This window comes from Tasmannia lanceolata, unplaced genomic scaffold (genome assembly GCF_043159265.1).
Source record: "Tasmannia lanceolata isolate RefF3 unplaced genomic scaffold, GAP_Taslan_0.1 ptg000015l, whole genome shotgun sequence".
NCBI classification, from domain to species: Eukaryota; Viridiplantae; Streptophyta; class Magnoliopsida; order Canellales; family Winteraceae; genus Tasmannia; species Tasmannia lanceolata.
Genome location: NW_027518692.1, coordinates 58,967,901 through 58,986,142, shown reverse-complemented (window position 1 = coordinate 58,986,142; position 18,242 = coordinate 58,967,901). Strand labels below are relative to the sequence as shown.

At 38.4% G+C, this 18,242-nt stretch overlaps 3 protein-coding genes across 6 annotated transcripts in view; 2 read left to right on the top strand and 1 right to left on the bottom strand.

Moving 5' to 3' along the window:
* Positions 1-18,242, bottom strand: part of LOC143892725 (uncharacterized protein At4g28440-like) — a 69,251-nt gene that overhangs the window by 28,150 nt on the left and 22,859 nt on the right. The window lies entirely within an intron of this gene.
* SIS3 (SUGAR-INSENSITIVE 3) lies at positions 921-13,495 on the top strand. Of its 2 annotated transcripts, none has more exons than XM_077397558.1 (10): positions 921-1,216; positions 1,347-1,385; positions 3,825-3,891; positions 3,979-4,052; positions 6,407-6,545; positions 6,649-6,741; positions 8,460-8,525; positions 10,742-10,858; positions 11,884-11,997; positions 12,813-13,495. In XM_077397558.1, exons 1-10 carry the CDS (start codon positions 1,188-1,190, stop codon positions 13,221-13,223), a joined length of 1,149 nt encoding a protein of 382 aa, XP_077253673.1. In that variant the 5' UTR covers positions 921-1,187; the 3' UTR covers positions 13,224-13,495. The 2 variants fall into 2 exon arrangements, with proteins under 2 accessions (XP_077253673.1, XP_077253674.1); XM_077397559.1 differs by having other exon boundaries at positions 927-1,137.
* LOC143892721 (CASP-like protein 4A3) lies at positions 14,376-18,115 on the top strand. 3 transcript variants are annotated; one of them, XM_077397561.1, is made up of 4 exons: positions 14,376-15,092; positions 16,477-16,612; positions 17,438-17,533; positions 17,662-18,115. In XM_077397561.1, the coding sequence occupies exons 1-4, from the start codon at positions 14,716-14,718 to the stop codon at positions 17,722-17,724; spliced, it is 672 nt and encodes a 223-aa protein (XP_077253676.1). In that variant the 5' UTR covers positions 14,376-14,715; the 3' UTR covers positions 17,725-18,115. The 3 variants fall into 3 exon arrangements, with proteins under 3 accessions (XP_077253676.1, XP_077253678.1, XP_077253675.1); XM_077397563.1 differs by lacking the exons at positions 17,438-17,533; positions 17,662-18,115 and adding an exon at positions 17,064-17,424; XM_077397560.1 differs by having other exon boundaries at positions 14,379-15,092; positions 17,438-17,699.

Sequence of the window (18,242 nt, the reverse complement as noted above, 5' to 3'; positions counted from 1 at the left end):
CATTCACATCACCACTACACTTATCTTATGCACATGCTGCTTCCTGGTTGCCCAACATTCTGAGTGGTAGAGTATGGTTGGCGTCACCGTTGTTTTATAAAACTTTCCCTTCAACTTGATTGGCACAAACTCCTGAAGCATGCTTCCACTTCAACTAATGTGCTTTTATTCTGTGGTTAACATCATCTTCAATCTCCCCTTCTTTAATTAGGACTGAACCAAGATAACGAAAGATACTGTTAGGTACCTCATCTCCAATCATATTTACTACATCACAACTTATAGAACGATCTTTTAGGATCATCCTATGCAAATTATATTTTTAGGCACAACCTATTTACATTGTGTTCCATCAAATTGATATGTGGTCCGTACAATACTTTATGAAAAAATATGGGACTATAAGGGCTTACACCATATAAAATCTCGATCATTTGGGTTTTTACATGCACCCACGGGCACGGTACACTGGGGCTGATGAACTTCACATGGGAAGGATTCAAGTGACATGATTGCCACGTACACAGCAGCTGGGTGTCACAAGTAATGAAAAGAGGCGCATTTATCGTTTCCTTTCTTTTTAACTCACAATCGTTTTTTATTGAAAAATATGGACTCGGATAATGACGGGATTTTTTTCCCTTACGGTTGTTGAGCCGCTGGAACTAGTTCTCCAACTTTGAGGGGGAGGTTCAACCCCTGCTGACCTACCAAAAAAAGAATTATTTTACTATGGCTTATCCAGAGTGGGTTCCACCATATCGACGGTTCAGATCCTCCCACATATACGTTGCTGAAAAGAAACGCGACCCCACTCTCAATCTGGAAACATCCATCCGCAGTGGTAACACTTTCCGTTCCCATTTCTCTCGCACGTGAACAAATGATTCCCTTCAAAGTCCCCCACTAACGGCCAGAATAACGCCGTCACTTAGCGGCAAAACGGACGTTACCTTTTGTCTCTTTCACTAGATCTCGACACACTGCTACTGATCTTCTCCATTCCTGCATTTCCTCTCCGTTGGAATTCGACTGGAGTTTTGCCGATTTGGGCTTTGATTCTTCAATCTCTCCTTGAAAGATTTACTCTTCGTCTTCGTTTTTTTGGTTAACGCGTTAAGAAGCTGTGGAATGATGGTGATTTTTCTTGAAACGATTCTAGGGTTTTAGATGAAGTTTTTTCTGGTATGGCTATCAGGGGTGTCGATTTCAAGTGGTAACTTAGATTCTACCTCTCTGTTTGAATCTTTCGTGAAATCGAGAAACCTTTCACGAAGTTGTCTTCAAATGGATTTTTTTCTCGGAGGATTTTATTTCGTGTTTTTTTTTCCCTTCTGTTTTTGCAGGTACGATGGTTTCTTCCTGTCAATGCTCGCGACTAGCGTGTATCCTTTGGTATTATATTCGTGATTTTGGTTAATGCGAACATTTCTTTTCCCTTTTTATGGTTCTTCTTTGTTTAGTTTAGTGAATTATGTTCAATTTCGGTCTTTTGTTTTTTTAGGGTTTCGTACTGAATGCTTTTATCACAGGGGGATGATCTTTGGTTTAGAATTGTCAAATAGTAGGTCTTCAAAAACACTCTAGACAAGCCATGTTCATCTTAGTGGGTTAGATGGATTTTGATACTCAAAGACTAAAGTTAAGTAGTTGTAGGTGACCTTTGGAATACCATGCGTTTGATATCAAGTGCACGGGCTTGCTATCAAGGTGTCTTTGACCTCCATGGTGGGGTGGACTTTCTCATGGATGATCTGTTACCTAGTTATGCCATTCAAAGTATTCTGGTCATCAGGGGGAGGAGGGTTTCAATTAGTAACCACCTCATTAGAATCTGCTCCATGGTGGGTGGACTTTCTCATGGATGATCTGTTACCTAGTTATGCGATTCAAAGTATTCTGGTCATTAGGGGGAGGAGGGTTTCAATTAGTAACCACCTCATTAGAATCTGAAATCTCAACTGGGTCCGAGAAAGCTTTTAGAATCTTACCAAAGGCATCCCCAAACACACCCGAATCCTGGATGGCCTAGACTGTTGTGAGATTTACGTTCAAAATTCGACTGGATACAATTAGGGGGAGGTGGGCGTCTATTACGTCCCATTTCCTTACGACTACTTCCCATTTCCTCATGATTTCTTTGATATTATAGCCCAAACAACCCTCTATAGCCCGCACAACGAATAGTTAGTTTTTTTATATTCACTATCAATTTTCCCAAAGATTTTGTTTTGTGTTTAGAGATTCTTTTTTTCTTCTTTGATTCCAAATATCCAAAGGACCGAGAAAGGTGTAACTTTCCATTGCGTCTACAAAGCATTTTATATGCGTCTAGTGTATTGTCTAACTGGCCTTCTTATTTTATCTTATGTTTTTTAATTTTATTGTGTCTATGTAATCTTGTAATTATGTGTTGTCATGTGGTAAGACTGTCATGTGTCCAATTCTCATCAAAGGAGAGCTTCGGGTAGTTATGCCCATCTCTCATATTCTCTGGTCATGTATCCAATTCCCATTACAGGAGAGCACCCAAGTACTTATCATTATTTTTTTAAATGGTAAGCACCCAAGTAGTTATACCCATCTCTCCTTTTATCTTGCCATGTGTTCAACTCTCATTTCAGGAAAGCACCCAGGTAGTTATTTCCATTTCTCATCTTCTCTCATCATGTGTCCAACTCTCATTTCAGGAGAGCACCCAGGTAGTTATGCTGATACACATTCGTCATCTTCTCTTAAAAGAGAGTATGAGTTGCAGTGTGGTAAGAGTGCCATGCCATTAAAAAAGTGATAAGAGTGCCATGTGTCCAACTCTCATTGAAGGGGAGCACCCAGGTAATTATGTAGCTACCTTTCTCTCCACTTCTCTTAAAAGAGGGTTCTTTGTACACTATTTTCAACGATGAATCAATGAATAAAAAATGGAAGCTTTTGCTCTTGTATGGATGTGACTTCCATTGCTCTTAAATCTGGATGTGATGCTCATGATCTAGAAGTAGTTCAAATTATAAAGAAAACAGCTTAATATTTTGATCTTAAAATAGTTCAAATTATAAAGAAGACAGCTTAATATTTTGATCTTAAAATATTTCAAATTATAAAGAAGACAGCTTAATATTTTGATCTTAAAATATTTCAAATTATAAAGAAGACAGCTTAATATAAGTCTTTCTTCTTGCCTTGTTGACGTGTATGACAAGTACAATGAATGATTGGGGACCCATCCAAACAATTTCTCTAATGGAGATTTATCTCTAAGCATCTTTAAGTACGATTTTTGGTTGTATGTAAATTGTTGGTGCCGTAGTTTGAAACAGGTGCTGCTCCCACATCAAAATCTCACTCCTACTGCTCCTAAACTAACTGCAATTTGTTCTATAAATTATATTTACTAATTAAAATCTAATATTACTAAGGAGGTTTAAAGGTATGGATTCAACTCATTTCTCCTCAAGTTTTGTTTTTCTTAAATTGACACTACAATTTGCCCTTTGCTTTTAGACGAATGGTTGCTATCCTCTGTGGGAGGAAAATTTGGAAGAGTCCTTCCTTTCTCAGTAATGGGATCAATGGGACCTATGAAAATACAAGGGGAATTCTCCTTTCATGTTAGGTCAGTCCCATCACGTCCATAGTCCCATCCATGGAAAGGGTGGAGGATATTGTCTCTCCAAAAACCAACCTTTTTCCCCTTTCAATGTATTGGTATCTTGTTTTTTAATGATATTCTATGATATCAAAATATTTGATTTTGTTTCTATTTTGAGTAAGATATCTGGATGTTAATTTTCAAGCTTCTCTTGTATTCTTTAACCGCCAATTAGAATCATTGTTTCAATCAATTGGAGGCGATACCATTTCTGTACATATCCTTTGCACATATGGATTGTGGTGAGTTACATTAATTGTGTATTCTTTTCTTGGATTTTCTAAAGAGAATTTAATGTGACCAACAGTAGTGTCTTTGTTTTTTCTTAGGTTGACTATACGGCTGTCTTTGTTTTTCGGCTATTGATGTTCATAGACAATGGTCTTGCTGCAGGAATGGGCTTGTAAGGACTCGCTTTGAGACTATTTATCCTGGGCTTGATGTTGTCATTAATTTGTAATGAATGTCCAATTCAATTATGTGATTTTTTTGCTTCTTTATTACATTTTTTAGAGAAATGAAACTTTTTAGTTAGTTGATTTATTAATTTCACATATCTTGGTTCAGATGGTCAACTATGAATCTCTTAAAAGTGGCTTGGGATGAACAAACCGGCATTTTATCAGATTTCACTTTCTCATAACAAGCTAGTTTAATTCCTTGATTGTGAACCATTGTATTCTCATTTTTTGAATGGTAAAACACAAAAAAAGAAAGAAAAATAATATCTCTTCCATAAATGGAATTCATTGAAATATTATCTCCAGTGAAGGCTAATGAAATTTATAACCCAGCTTATGTTTTTTGCTTACACAAATCTCTTGGTAAACATCGTGATAGGAAACTTCTATTGAATGGAGTCTCACATTAGGCTTTTGGGGTTAGGCAAAAAGTGGCAATTTTTTTGGTGTCCAGTGCATAAATGCCCAATATTGGTCATGGTTGAGATTGTATGTGAAATTTTGTAGATGAAATCCTTTTTTGGGGATTCAAGTTGAAGTATGTTCTCAGTTCTCCAAGGTGATGCTTTAAGGAAGTTAAAGGGAAAATTCTAGTCCAATCTTCTGATTGGCTTCAATTTGTATCTTAGCATCCCCAAAGGAGATTACGCTTTGGAATTGTAGTTTCTACAAGCAGACTAATATAGAAAAGGAAGCTTCCAATTTTACATTGTGGGATTAAAAATACCAACCTAGACTCTCACCCCATATTTTGAAGAAAATCCATAGAATAAGTTTTGTATGGCAAGAGGAACACTCATTAGTGAGGGTAGTGGATGGATAGCAGCATTTTTTTTCCACAAGAATTTCAAATTGAACAGGAACATCTAGAGAGTAGGGGATAAGAGTTGTGTGATCACTCGGTTTATTAGTATCAAGTCCATGCTTATGTGTAAAGCTCACAGAAGCTTGAAGTATGTTCTCGGTTCAACTTGAAGGGACTTGATAGATGCATGAAGAATCATGACAGAACATACTTCAACTTGATACTAAGTCGAGCGCACAATCTTATTCCTCATATATATATATATATATATATATATATATATATATATATATATCCCATTACTTACGAGATTGGAAACCAAGCACTAATTATCACTAGTCTACAAGGTAAATCCTCAGTAGATCAAACATGACAAAAGTGAAATCCCAATGGGCAACACACAAGAGGGGGTGAATTGGGTGTTTTATAATTTTTCTATTCCAAAAGTTAGGGCTTATGAAATTAACCCAGTTAGTTATAACCCCTGTTCAAAATTATATTCAAATAGAAAATGGAAAGAGATTATCAATCACACCACAATACAGATGAGAGAGGGCAACGAGATTACACGGCGATTTTATAGTGGTTCAATCACAACTTGACCTACACCACTACCCAAGTACTTGGTATTTCCTTGGGATTTTCTCCACTACGGTAAGGCTCCTCAACGCCGCCTCATAAAGCGTTACAAGCACACTCCACCTCCACAAGGGGACACAGGGATGTTTATTACAGAGCAAGACCATATGGTTGTACTTTTACGGAATTCCTATGCATGCATCGTTGAATCATCAGCGAAGGCCCTTGGATTGATCTTTGGGTTGGTTTTGTAGATGGAAAACGTCTATGGATGAAGGAGCTAGTATGGATTGTTCAAGAGCCCAAGGTTTTGGCATTTCACTAATCATCAGTGAGAATGAAAGTGCAAGAATGGTGGTGTTCAAACCATTCAAAAAAGAAAAGAAAAGAATGGTGGTGTTCGAACCAAATCCACCTTTCCAATTAGAGAGGGCGTTGTCTATTCGTAGATTCAATCATCAGGGTTACCAAAACCTCAAAAACCACCTTAAAGAGAGACGTCCCTGGTTCCAATAGTGGTAGAAGTCCTAACTTAGGGTTGGATAATTGGTTTGGGGGGTTGGATGATTGAATCATATTCACTTAAATTGAGTTTGCCCATATTTGTAGGTTTTCTTTGATCAAGTTGTGAAAAGCTCCATGAATATTATGGCTAAATTGGTTGGGAGCAAAATTCTTTTTTCTTGAATATTACATTGTTAGACTCGTTCTTTTGTCACTCAGTAAATATGAAGTAAGGTTGTTGTATCCTTTGACTATAATGAAATTGACAAGCTAAGGAATCGATGTTAATATTTTGATCATCACCTTGTTGTAATTCTATTTAGGACGCACATGCATTTTGTATCGTTCTGACTTATTTTCTCGTCAAACTCATAATGAGATTCTTTTCTTTATTTTATGTGCTTCTAGGGATCTAGGGTGGCAACAGAGATACACTCGTTTTTGTGGAAGAATTGTGGTTCTTTCAATTCTTTCTCTGCTACTGTACCCCTTTTTATGGGCTTGGACTGTGATTGGTACGCTGTGGTTCACAAGTGCAAAAAGCTGCGTGAGTTTTTGTCTCTGGTCGTTGGAAGCTATTTTTTCCATTTAGTGAGCATCATAATTGCAAACAACCTTGTTTAATGCATGGATTGTTTAAATGTTTGCAGTTGCCCGAGGAAGGTCAAAAATGGGGTTTCCTTATTTGGTTGCTTTTTAGCTATTGTGGGCTCTTTTGCATTGCTTGCATGTCCACGGGAAAGGTGTGTATTGTTTCCTTATTCGTAAATTTAGGTCTCAAGAAAAGAAAAAAGGCAGCCCGGTGCACGATGGGGTCTGGGGAGGGCTAGATGTACCCAGCCTTACCCTTGCTTTCCAGAGAGGCTGTTTCCGTGACTCAAACCCGTGACCACCAGGTCACAATGGAGCAACCTTACCGTTGTGCCAACCTTAGGTCTCAATGATTTGTAAATCTAAACAGCTATAATGGTAATGTGGCATTGCTAATAGGACTTAAAAGAGGTTCATATAGCTTTTCATTATTTTTTTAGTGAATGCTGAGGAAAAGAATGCCTTTTGCAATTCAAATTTGTTGAGAAAATAATGAATTGATATCATTGATGGAAAAGGAATTCATGCTGTTTGTCCCGTGTCTCCTAAAAAGTCGAGTAGTTACTAGCTAGTTAACCATTGTATTCATAAAAGAATGTCTGGCCATTTATGCTGCCTGTGCATGGAGAATATGTAACGACCATAATACTCTAGTAAACCAAATTTAACTCTACAACTGTGTATATTGTATCACATACTTAGGGCTCAATTGGATGCATAATAAAATATTGTTATTGTGTTTTTTGTTGCACCTGTAGAAAGTATTGTATATTGCGAGAAGGATCGGTTTTTTCTGTGAGGTACTTTGATAATGTTAACATAAATATTTACTAAGAAAATACAAAACAACAATAGGAGGCAACAAAGGATGAGATGTTCATACATTAAGGCCACCTAGACTTACAATACATCATTTGATTGAAAACAAATCTCCTATGAATAACTCCATGCTATATTCCTTCTCTAGCCAAATCTCATTGATCTTGGGTACTACATCAGTTGTGGGTTATCGATGTTTCATAAGTCAATGACTTCTAAGAAGGCCCAATCAAGCCCCCCCCCCCTGCCGCTAATCGTTGCTGGGACCTATAAAATGTATTTCGAGGGCCCAATTAGGTGCGATTTCACTTCTGACTCATTTGAATATGTTTCACCGATTGAACCAGAGTAGCATTTGACAACCTCACCATGATGGTTTCTAAATCTCCTTAGGATGCGGCTCCACACGTTTGTGGCTGTTCTGAGCCAAACCTTGTCTAATTACGCTGTCCATGTATCTGATATTGTGCTTCAAGCATACTTAATGGAAGATACCACATTTGCTTGAAATTTACATTTTCTCTATGAATTACATTAGACTAACTTTCAGTTTTTATTTATTGAAATAATCTAAGAATTCATATTTTTGAGGCACTAGAACTAGAGTTCCTTCATCACTCTGCAATGAATGCTCAATAGATCATTTTATTGGTAGGTGATCATGTTTATTTCTTTGGTCTTTAAATTCAAACCTTTCCTCTTCCTATTTAAGGTTACTTATCATTTTTGTTCAGTTCTGGACAGAACTTCTGAACTAAACTTGTATTGGAATCTACAAGCTATTGTCTGGATGTTCCAGATTGTTCTGGTTGTTCCGAGCCAAACATTGTCTTGATACTCTGGTGGTCAATATATTTGATGTTGAACTTACATGTATATTTAATGGAAGATACCACATTTGCTAGAAATTTACATTTTCTGCATGCATTATTCTCCCCATTTAGATGTGATTCTACATACTTGGTTTTCCGAAACATTCAGGTTTTCTTTGATGCTCACATATCAAGCATGCTCTCCTTTTTCATCCTGATATATGGCATTTATATTGTAGTGGCTAACACGAAGGCGAGCACACTTACAACGCGCCCAACAAGGGATTCCAATTTCAGAATATGGGGTAAGCTTTACCATATTTTGGTTTGGATTCTTAGGTGCAGTTGTTGTTTCATTTTTGTAGTTATTACAGAAGGTTTTTTCTGTTGATGATAAATAACTGAATGTAAATATCTTTTTTCTTTTTATTGTTAAGCCATTTGAACAAATTGCCGTTTTATAGTTTTTCAGTTCACATGACTGATTGTAATAATAGGTGGTCAAGTAAACTTTTCCTAATGGCACTGAACTATCAAATGGGTGCCTTCTTTTAGAAAAAAAACTTCTGGCTTGTCTTTTTGCATAACTAACCTATTTTCTTACAATCGCTTGCACGAGGCACCTAGGGACGAGGGGTCCTCCTAGGTAAAGCTTGCCCATGCATATGTCTAAGCATTTGCTTTGCTTTTAAATTATCCCTACGAATTACGACTTGGTTAGGTGATCTTTGTGACTATGTGCTCTAAGTTGCACCCGTACATGGTAAAATTGACTTTCCCTTAGATGAGTTGAACCCCCCTTAACTCTAGAAAACATCATTTCTTTTCTTCAAGATACACTAAATTGTGTATATCAATGGATAATGCTATATATATTTTTGAAAGTTGACATTTATTACCAAAATCCGAAAGTACATACAGGGGACAAGATGTCTCCTATTCATACATGTGAATGCCCCACCCAAGCTACATAGAAAGAAACATCAAAACACAAAAAACATGAAAGTTACAGGGAGTCTATTCAGCCACATTCGTCTCATTCCAGTCATCATCAGGGGCGACATATATTGACATGGATTCCGAGGCGCCACCTTCCGCCAGCCTATCATCCAATTCATTGGCCAATCTTCTTCTGTGCTCAATGGTGGGCTTTAAGACATGAACCAAATCCCGTACCTCGCTAATGTATTGTTGTAGCCGCCACGGGCCGATAGATGAATTTGTAGCCGACGCAATTGTGTTGGATGAGTCCCCCTCGACAATCAGCTTATCGCGTCTGTTCAACCATTTAAGACCATAAAGGAGGGCTCTTACCTCTGCCTCGTTTGCATCATAATTACCAATCCGACCTGAGTAGGCCATTAGATATGCTAAAGTCAATATGTTAATAAATTGATATATGAATATTTTACACTACATTTATCTCTACTAAAGTGCTATGTATACTTTTTGGTAAGTGATATGTGAATTCTTATTTTGATAATGGTACCCCTCACTTTGCTAAACACTTCTCTAATTGCTGTTAATTATTTGGGAATTGTAACAGCCTTTAACAGCTAATTGGAAAAGTATAAAGCAATGAAAGGAGTGTCACTGTGTCAGTATTAAAACAAGGGAGTGCGATTATTATATCCCTACTTTTTATGTATATACGAGTAAACACATACGAACTCAAAATATAACTATAGGGCTTTGATTTTATAAGCCACAGACTCACAATATAGAAGATCTCTTGAAAGCAGCTCCTTCGTTTGACTTTGACCAGTAAGCTGGACCTATACAGTTATATAGGGCTTATATTTCCACTCTCTAAATTAGTCATTCTACCCCCTATTAAATTTTTTTTCGTATTTAGCTGCAGGTGGGGTTGGTGGTGATTACCGTAGCCGGTAATTAGTTTGAAAAAAAATATAAATAAAATAAAAGTCTTCTTAAGAAACATTCCAAACTATAAATGCAAAAGTATAGTGCAGAAGAAGATGATCCAGGGACTCTTCATCTCACTTGCAGAGCACACACTGATTAATTAACTTGTGATATATCTGCAACGCGCAAGGGTCTAACCACAGGTGAAGATTGAGCGTTGTCAATTTGTCATCCCTCATGTAATTTGTCATATGATCTCTCGGAAGAGGCCAACCATCTGAATTTATCTAATTAAGTTTGAAAAGCAAAATTCTCATTTTTTTCAAGCCATGGTTTACAGCGAGTATGTTTTCTTTTTCTCAAAACTGGTGAAGTTGAAAACCGTGAACCTTGCAGACTTTGTAATTACCATCTCAACAGTCTGTGGCAGCATCAGAGTTTCTTAATACCTAAGTACCATGTAAAGATGTATGATGTTCCCTGTAACTTTGCTGTGCCAATTTTCTGTTATTTGGCAACAAGATGACCGCAAAACTTGTTTGTTGCTGAGTTTCCCATAGTCTATTTCCTTTTCCTTTTCGTATTGTTTTATTACAGAAATTCTATTTTTTCAAACAATGTACATAAACACCCAAATTTTGAAATGTTGATCCAGGTTTTGGTCGACATGGTCCGAGTACCTGGTTGGGCATTTGAGGCTGCTGGTCAGGAGATGAGACGGATGGGCCAAGACACTGCATACCATCCAGGAGTTTACTTAAGTACAACCCAGGTAATTATTGTTGGGGATAAACACTTATCTGTCACCCTTGTTTGAGTATGGCAAAGTTGACAACTAGTGGAATTTTTTAAAAACCTCCAAACCCATGATCTGTTGCATGTGTCTTTAAAATTCCTTCTTTTAAAACTTTATCCTTGTCATTTTGAAGAAGGCAGAATTAGCCAAATGGTGAACTTCCCTATCTTTTGAGGCAATTTGACATAGCTCCCTGGTAATCTGAAGTTTGATGGATATGCTAGTAAAGATATGAAAATACTGTTCATGTAGTATTTGTTTTGGAATAGCCCACTGTGATTTTGATTATTTTGGGGAATCTCTGTCGATCTCTTATTTCAGGGTTTTTAATCTTCATTCCAAGAAATAGAGTGGTTTCTGCTATTTGCCCTTATAAAAAATTATAGCCAATTTCTGAAAACTAAGGCGGTCTGTCACTTGTATATTGTGTGTTTTATATATGTTTTCCACGGTTAGGATAGACACTTGGGCCTTGTTTGGATTGTAGGAATTTTCTGTAATAGTTTGGAAAGGAAAAATATTTCTAAAATGTCATACCTTTTTTAACATAAGGAAAGGATAACTTTAACCAATCATATACATAAAAGGGCCTTTTATTTAAGATAATATCCCTCTAGATTCAAGATAATCATATCATTTTCCTCTAAATTGTGGAAAGAAAAAAATTTGCCAAGAAATTTTTTCCCATCAGAAAAGTTTTTCTTGTAATCTGAACAGGACCTCAAGGAATCTCAGTCACCAAATTCTGATCCGAAGCAACCAGCTCTGTTTCCTCTAGGCAGAGTCCTGTGTGTTGGACTTGATATCTTGCTGGTCTTCTTGTGGATTGTATCCCAGCAATATAGAAGAACCACAGACATGTCACTGGAAAAGATGGCCGAGATTTATAAATCTCGTTGAAGGATTTAATTATTTATATTTCTTGTTTATATTATTGTTTTGCACCTGCTGTTGCTTTAGTTTCCATCAACTGACATTTTATCTTTTGAATGGCTAAACAGAGAGAAGCAGTGGAGGCACTTATTCAGGAGCTTCCCAAGTTCAGACTAAAAGCTGTTCCGACTGATTGCAGCGAATGCCCGATCTGCCTCGAAGAATTTCGTGTTGGGAATGAGGTAAAATAGAGAGGAAAAAAGAAAAAACTAATTTTATACGTCGTGAATCATTCATTAAGTGGTTGAGCCCTTATGCTGTGGCACAACCTTTAGGTTTGAGGGGTTTTAGTTTACTTGCAAAAAAAAGGAAAAAGAAGATCCTGACGTATAGTGCTGAATTTTCCAAATGACCTGAAGCTATGCTATTATTCTGTTTTTTTTTTTTAGACAAACTGCATTTACCCAATGAAACAGCTAAGTAGTTAATACGACATTGGAATCCCATGCTGGAATAAATTACAAATATGATTGCCCGTTTGAAAAGCCCCTGGAATCACAGCATTATTCATCCTAGAGGTCAGAGGTTTAATCCTAGCTTACCTACCAAAAAAAATTATGCTGATTAGTCTTTTAGGTGAATTCTCCAGTGTATATAAGCTACTGATCATTGCTCAGTTTGTAAACTATGAAGCACCTCTATTGTCAGAAAAATGCTCATGCCTATCAATCGGATGGTCTGATTGGTACCCCTGCACATGAATCTGGACCATTTGATTGATGGTTCATATCATTGATGGGCTAGTACCATGATTTCTGCTCTGTTACCCAATTTCTGTTTTGGATGGCTGTGTAGCTAGCCGGGATTGGGCCCACAATCCCGCCGTTGCGGCTTAAAGCTTTTTCCACTTGAGAAGCGACGAGCTGAATCCTTTCTTTTTTTTTTATATATAACTTTTCAATTCTTAGTTTAGAAATCAATATTCCCATGGTGGGTGTAGTGTTAGAACTTAGAAGACCATTTATGAGTTGAATTATTCTTTTTGCAATCTGTGCAGGTTCGGGGTCTCCCTTGTGCTCACAATTTCCATGTAGAATGCATTGACGAGTGGCTTCGGTTGAATGTGAAGTGCCCTCGGTGCCGTTGCTCGGTCTTCCCTAACCTTGACCTCAGTGCACTCTCCAATATCCACGCAGACTCAGGGCGAGCTTCAGCTAGTATTGTGACAGCTACACGCTACACACACTCTCAGCCTGCTGGGCACAGCTACTTGTTGCGGTTGCAAGGGTTGCTCCGTACAATCAGCACAGAGAATACTGCCACTGGCAATGAAGATTTAGACTTGGAAAGAGCAGAGAGTGGAGGTGGACGGGTGATGGTAACTCAGCTTCCTACGAGCACGGATGCAGCAGTGTGCGTCATTGTTGATCAGTCTTCCCCGCACTCCTCAGTCAGCGGACCGCATTAGTGGCAACTCTATCACTAGGTACGTGTTTGTTTTGGATTTTGATAACCGATTGTGAGTCCAGAACTGATTATTGGACTAAAACAAATAAATTTCAGACAAATAATCAATTCCGGCCTCACAATCAGCTCTCAAAATCCAAATTAAACCTAGCCAAAACAAACAGGGCCTAAGTTTTCTCTCTCTCTCCTAAATTTCTGAATGTACAGCTCATTTGAACTAGTCTGAACTATACAGGGTTTATCCATACAAATTTGTTCCTTTGCTCGTCCCCATTTCATTTCTCTTACTGAAAGTTTTGATGCCCATCTCAAGACATTGTGCAATCTGTTTTCTTCTCTATTTTCTCTTTTTTTCCTTTTCACAATAGGAACTGTCAATTATCTAAAGCAGAGATAAGCAATCCTGGTATGTTGATGAGTGTCCCTCCATTATCTACTGAATTTGACTTTCCATGCTTCCGATTGGGCCCGATATCGAAATGAATCACCATTTATCAAGGGGCTTGTGTCTTTTACAACAACGAATTTGTCATTTACAGCTAAATCACGGTAATCAACTTCGATGTTTTTAGTGCAACCATGTAGAACAAGCCAATTCCTTCAATATACACTTGCCTCCTACCTAATTTTATTTGTTTAGTCAGTGTGGATTTTTTTTTCTTCCATTGGGACAGTTAAAAAGAGCAAAAATGCATTTAATTGGATAATAGGATGGTTGAATTATAATGCTATTTAGGCCAATGGAGATCCAATGTTGTGCCTTTCAGTTGTGGATGGTTTGGATTTGGCTCTAGAGCTGATGGAACACATTAGATTTGGCTCTTTAAACCTGTCCCGTACTAGGCTGAATCCTACCTAGTCCCATACCTAGGCAGGCCTCCGTTTAGGACCGTAACAATTTAATTTAAAAAAATTCTTATAAAATTTTCATCGGGCGGAATCAGAATACCACCTCTCGGGGCAGGAACCATATTTTGCTTTTTTGCCATTTAATTCTGATCGGCGTCCTTTCATGTCCCTGATTACGTTCATTTTTTCAACCAAGCGGAATCGGAATAGGATGTCGATTTGAGCGCTTTGTTTGTCACCCAGAACCAAATCCTAATTCCTTAATCCCCCAAAGCCTAATCCTAATTCCTTAACGATAAAGTCACCCATCACTTGTCTATAGAGAGAGAGAGAGTAGTTTTATTAGCTAGTTGGGTACCTCTTTTCGATATCTAAAGTAAGAGCCTTTTAGCAACAACATGTGAAACTGCCCCCTCTTTTCCTCAGGACAGCCCCTTTAGTGTAAAACCCGGGAAAGGAAAACGAGACGAATATATCACTTCCCCGAATCTTTTAGCTCTCCTGTAAACCCTGCTCCGAGTCAGCCCCCAACATCTCCTCCTCTCCTTTTATCATTCCCTCCCCTCCTTTCCAAAAGAAATCCCAATTCCCATTTTTCCTAATTCCCCCAAGACAAAATAAAAAATCCCATCTCAATCCTCTCCATGGATTCCCCACGCCGATCCCCACGCAACCCGCCGCCAGTAAGCATACTATCCGATCTGCCGGAAAAGCCACCGACGCCGGCGATCACAAATTGGGCCCACGGGGAAGACGAGATTCCATTGTCACCGGTGGCGATCGTGAACCGGTTGAGTCGGGAAGAGACGGTAGTGGCGGTGACGAAGGTGGAGGGGGATCGAGGATCGAAAGTGGTGGAAGGGATTATTGGGAGGTCTAATAGGGAGGAATTGGTGGGAAAAGCAGGCTTCGGTTTTAGGGTTTGTGGGATGCTTTTTTGCTTGTTATCTTTTGCAGTTATGGCTTCTGATAAAACTCAGGGGTGGGCTGGGGATTCTTTCGATAGATACAAGGAATACAGGTAAAATCTCCTTCTAGACCTTTTTCTTTGTAAAAAACAACAAACAATTACTCCTGGTGTTATACTGAATTTTTTAACAAATTTCTTTGGCTTTATGCTGAGATTTTGGACTTTTTTATGGAACTGTTTTAGTACCCTTTTTGTGGAATTTTTTTAGTTGATGATGGTTTACGATTTTATTTCGTTTTTTTAAATTTGATTTCTCTTTCTATGAACTTTTAATTGTCGAATATTTTTTTCTTTCTTTCTTGACAGTTAGAATGTGCACTTTGATTCTTGAAAACGATATTCACACATGCTTGTTTGACATATATGCATATGTCAAATTGCAACTCGAAAGAGGAGGAAGAGGGGAAAACGAAGGAGTAAGAGACAGAAGAGGAAGCAGAGGAAGACGAGGAGGAAATTGAAGAAAAGATGAAGAAGGAAAAAGAAGAATTAATGCCGAAAAATAGAATACGCCAGAACTTTCTCCAGCATGACCTGAACATTCCCGATAGGATCAAAAGTTTTCCCGAAACGACCTGAACTTTTCCTACTTAAGCCAAACATTTCCGGCACGACCCAAACTTTTCCTACTTGACCCAACTTTTCCAACTTAACCCCAACTTTCCTACTTGAGCCCAACTTTTGCACTTGACCCCAGCTTTTCCTTCTTCCTCCTCTTCCTTTTTTTTTTTTTTTTTTTTTTTTAATTTCATTTTTCCAGCACCTTTAATTTTTCCGGCGTTGATTCTTCATAGCTTTCCCTTTAAATCTTGGAAAGAAAATATTTTCCCAAAAAAAAAAAAAAAAAAAATTTCCCTAAGAATTTTTTTTTCATTAGAAATGTTTTCTTTCAATTCAAACAGGGCCTAAAAAATTTTGGTGAAGTTTTTGACGGGTGCAACTTGGGTCGGGCTCAACCCGAACCCGACGAGTTCAACCCGATTTTGGCTCGGGTTGGGTTGGGGTAGGGTTGGGAAAAGCAAACCCGATTTCATTTCCGGTTGGATTAGGGTTGAGGCCTTGGCAACCCGATCCGAACCCGACCTCTGTCCTCTAGTTTTCTCATGTTTTTCTAGGATTATGCTTTTTTTTTCCCTTGTATTATTTGGCCCGAGATGAACCCCACTCAACCCGAACCGATTTGGAGGCTTGGGTCGGGTTGGGTTAGGGTTGGCCTCAACCCAACCCGAGTTGCACCCCTAGTCTCTTTTTTGAGAAACTCAACTCAACTGAGCCTTTGTCCCAAACTAGTTGGGTCGGCTAGTGAATCCTTTAGAAAATTTTCGTGAAGAAGGTGAAAGAATCTATCCGGCTCAAAATTAACGATAAAATCTCTTTTTTATCTTTGTTTTATTTAAAATCTCTTTTTTTGAGAAAATGGAGGGAAATTTTGTAGGTATTGCCTATCGGTGACCGTGATTGGGTTTGTATACTCGGGGTTCCAGGCGTACGGACAGGTGCACCATTTCATAACGGGGAAGCACATTATCCGCCGCACTTTCCGATATTACTTTGATTTCTCCATGGATCAGGCGAGTACACTTATCATTAAAAAAATTGCTATTCTTTATGGGTGGTAATAAATTCGCACCCCTTGTAGGATAATTCGCACTCCTGATAATGTGATTTGACGTAAACAAGCGTTAGAATAGTCTACAACAATTCACGTTATAAGGGGTGCGAATTATCCAACAGGAGTGAGAATTTATAATGTGTCGTCTTTATTATTCATTTTTGTAGATTTTATATGATGAGTGGGCGTGCGTGCACTGTCGAGGATAGCAGCCGTTACACTTGCATGGACGCCCACTCATCATATAATTTCTCTCATGTTTTATCCTATTTTATGACAAGGTAGAACCCCTCCTAACATACAGTCATACACCAGGGTGGGCAGTTTCAGTAGTGTCAGTTTTGCATTAATTGCATCATCTAGACCGTTGATTTCATTAGCCATGACGTGTCTAAATCTCACTCGATCAGGCAGTCTATTCCACACTCAGATGGGATAACTCGATCATTTCCGTGGGGTGATCCTAATCATTCGATCTGTAGGGCTGCACATTATAGAAATCTCTACGGATCGGAAGGTTAGGCTGAGATGATCTACGGTGTACGGCCTATTCACGTTGTGGACCAACAAATGAATGGTTTGATCATCCTATGAAGCAGGCCCACTTTACTTTTTGAAAAATAATGTACTTCACGCGCATACAGCATATAAACACTCTCTTCAGTGGCATGGTTTTCTACCACATGGATTACATATTACAGATTTTGAAGAACAAATGTAGAATTGGACACGAAGAAATGTTAGTAATGGAATTTCAATTTTTTTTTCTTTCAAAATATTGTAGATTCTGGCTTATTTACTGATGTCAGCTTCTTCTTCGGCCGCAACTCGGACGGACGACTGGGTGTCTGATTGGGGAGAGGACGAATTCAACAAAAGGGTGAGCGCTTCTGTTGCAATGTCCTTCCTAGCATTTGTGTCACTTGCCTTCAGTTCTCTCATCTCTGGTTACATTCTCTGTAATTCAAATTCCTAATCCACATTCCTCAAAATCCTCCTTCAAAACAGAAAATTGATACATGGCAAATATATTCTCCGTTCATGTATAGAGACTGTGTTATAGTCTTATAGACGCTTCAATTTTCATTTGGCGAGTACTTTTTTTTCGGGTGGGGGGACTTGTTTTAAACATCAATAGGGAAAACTGTTCGTGAGCTTGAGCTCGTATAAGCTTCTATGAGCTAGAGTGCTAAAACACATGGGTCCGATGTAATGGTAGGCAGAAATATACCGGCCGACGTGTTTCACGCCTTAAAATAGTATTCTCATCAACTGTTACATGAAAAGAGCTATAGTCGGGGCCGGGCCCACACGTGCCAGTGTTTGTGTGTCTATGAAGGTGGTATCAGGCTAGCAATTCTCACGCTCATGTCTTAATTAATATTTATTCCTGGCCCTAGTACTCAAGTATGTAATCAAACATAGTACATTGACTCAACTAATATTCCTTGCTGCTTGTACAGTTCTATTACACCCACCATCTTGCCTTGTGAGCTATGTGGCCATTCTTCCATGACTTTAGAGACACTCGTAGACGTTGAGAAATTTTACACACGATTTTTTGATGCATTCATGTCCCTGTTATGCTA

What these genes read in the sequence shown, in the direction of transcription:
- SIS3 (XM_077397558.1), top strand. Translation starts at nt 1,188, where the DNA reads ATGGCTATCAGGGGTGTCGATTTCAAGTG. An exon ending in CTTTGCACATATGGATTGTG is followed by an intron (nt 3,892 to 3,978) that starts GTGAGTTACATT and finishes GTTTTTTCTTAG; the next exon opens with GTTGACTATACGGCTGTCTT. An exon ending in CTTGCATGTCCACGGGAAAG is followed by an intron (nt 6,742 to 8,459) that starts GTGTGTATTGTT and finishes TTTATATTGTAG; the next exon opens with TGGCTAACACGAAGGCGAGC.
- LOC143892721 (XM_077397560.1), top strand. Translation starts at nt 14,716, where the DNA reads ATGGATTCCCCACGCCGATCCCCACGCAACCCGCCGCCAGTAAGCATA. An exon ending in GATAGATACAAGGAATACAG is followed by an intron (nt 15,093 to 16,476) that starts GTAAAATCTCCT and finishes GAAATTTTGTAG; the next exon opens with GTATTGCCTATCGGTGACCG. An exon ending in TTGATTTCTCCATGGATCAG is followed by an intron (nt 16,613 to 17,437) that starts GCGAGTACACTT and finishes AAAATATTGTAG; the next exon opens with ATTCTGGCTTATTTACTGAT.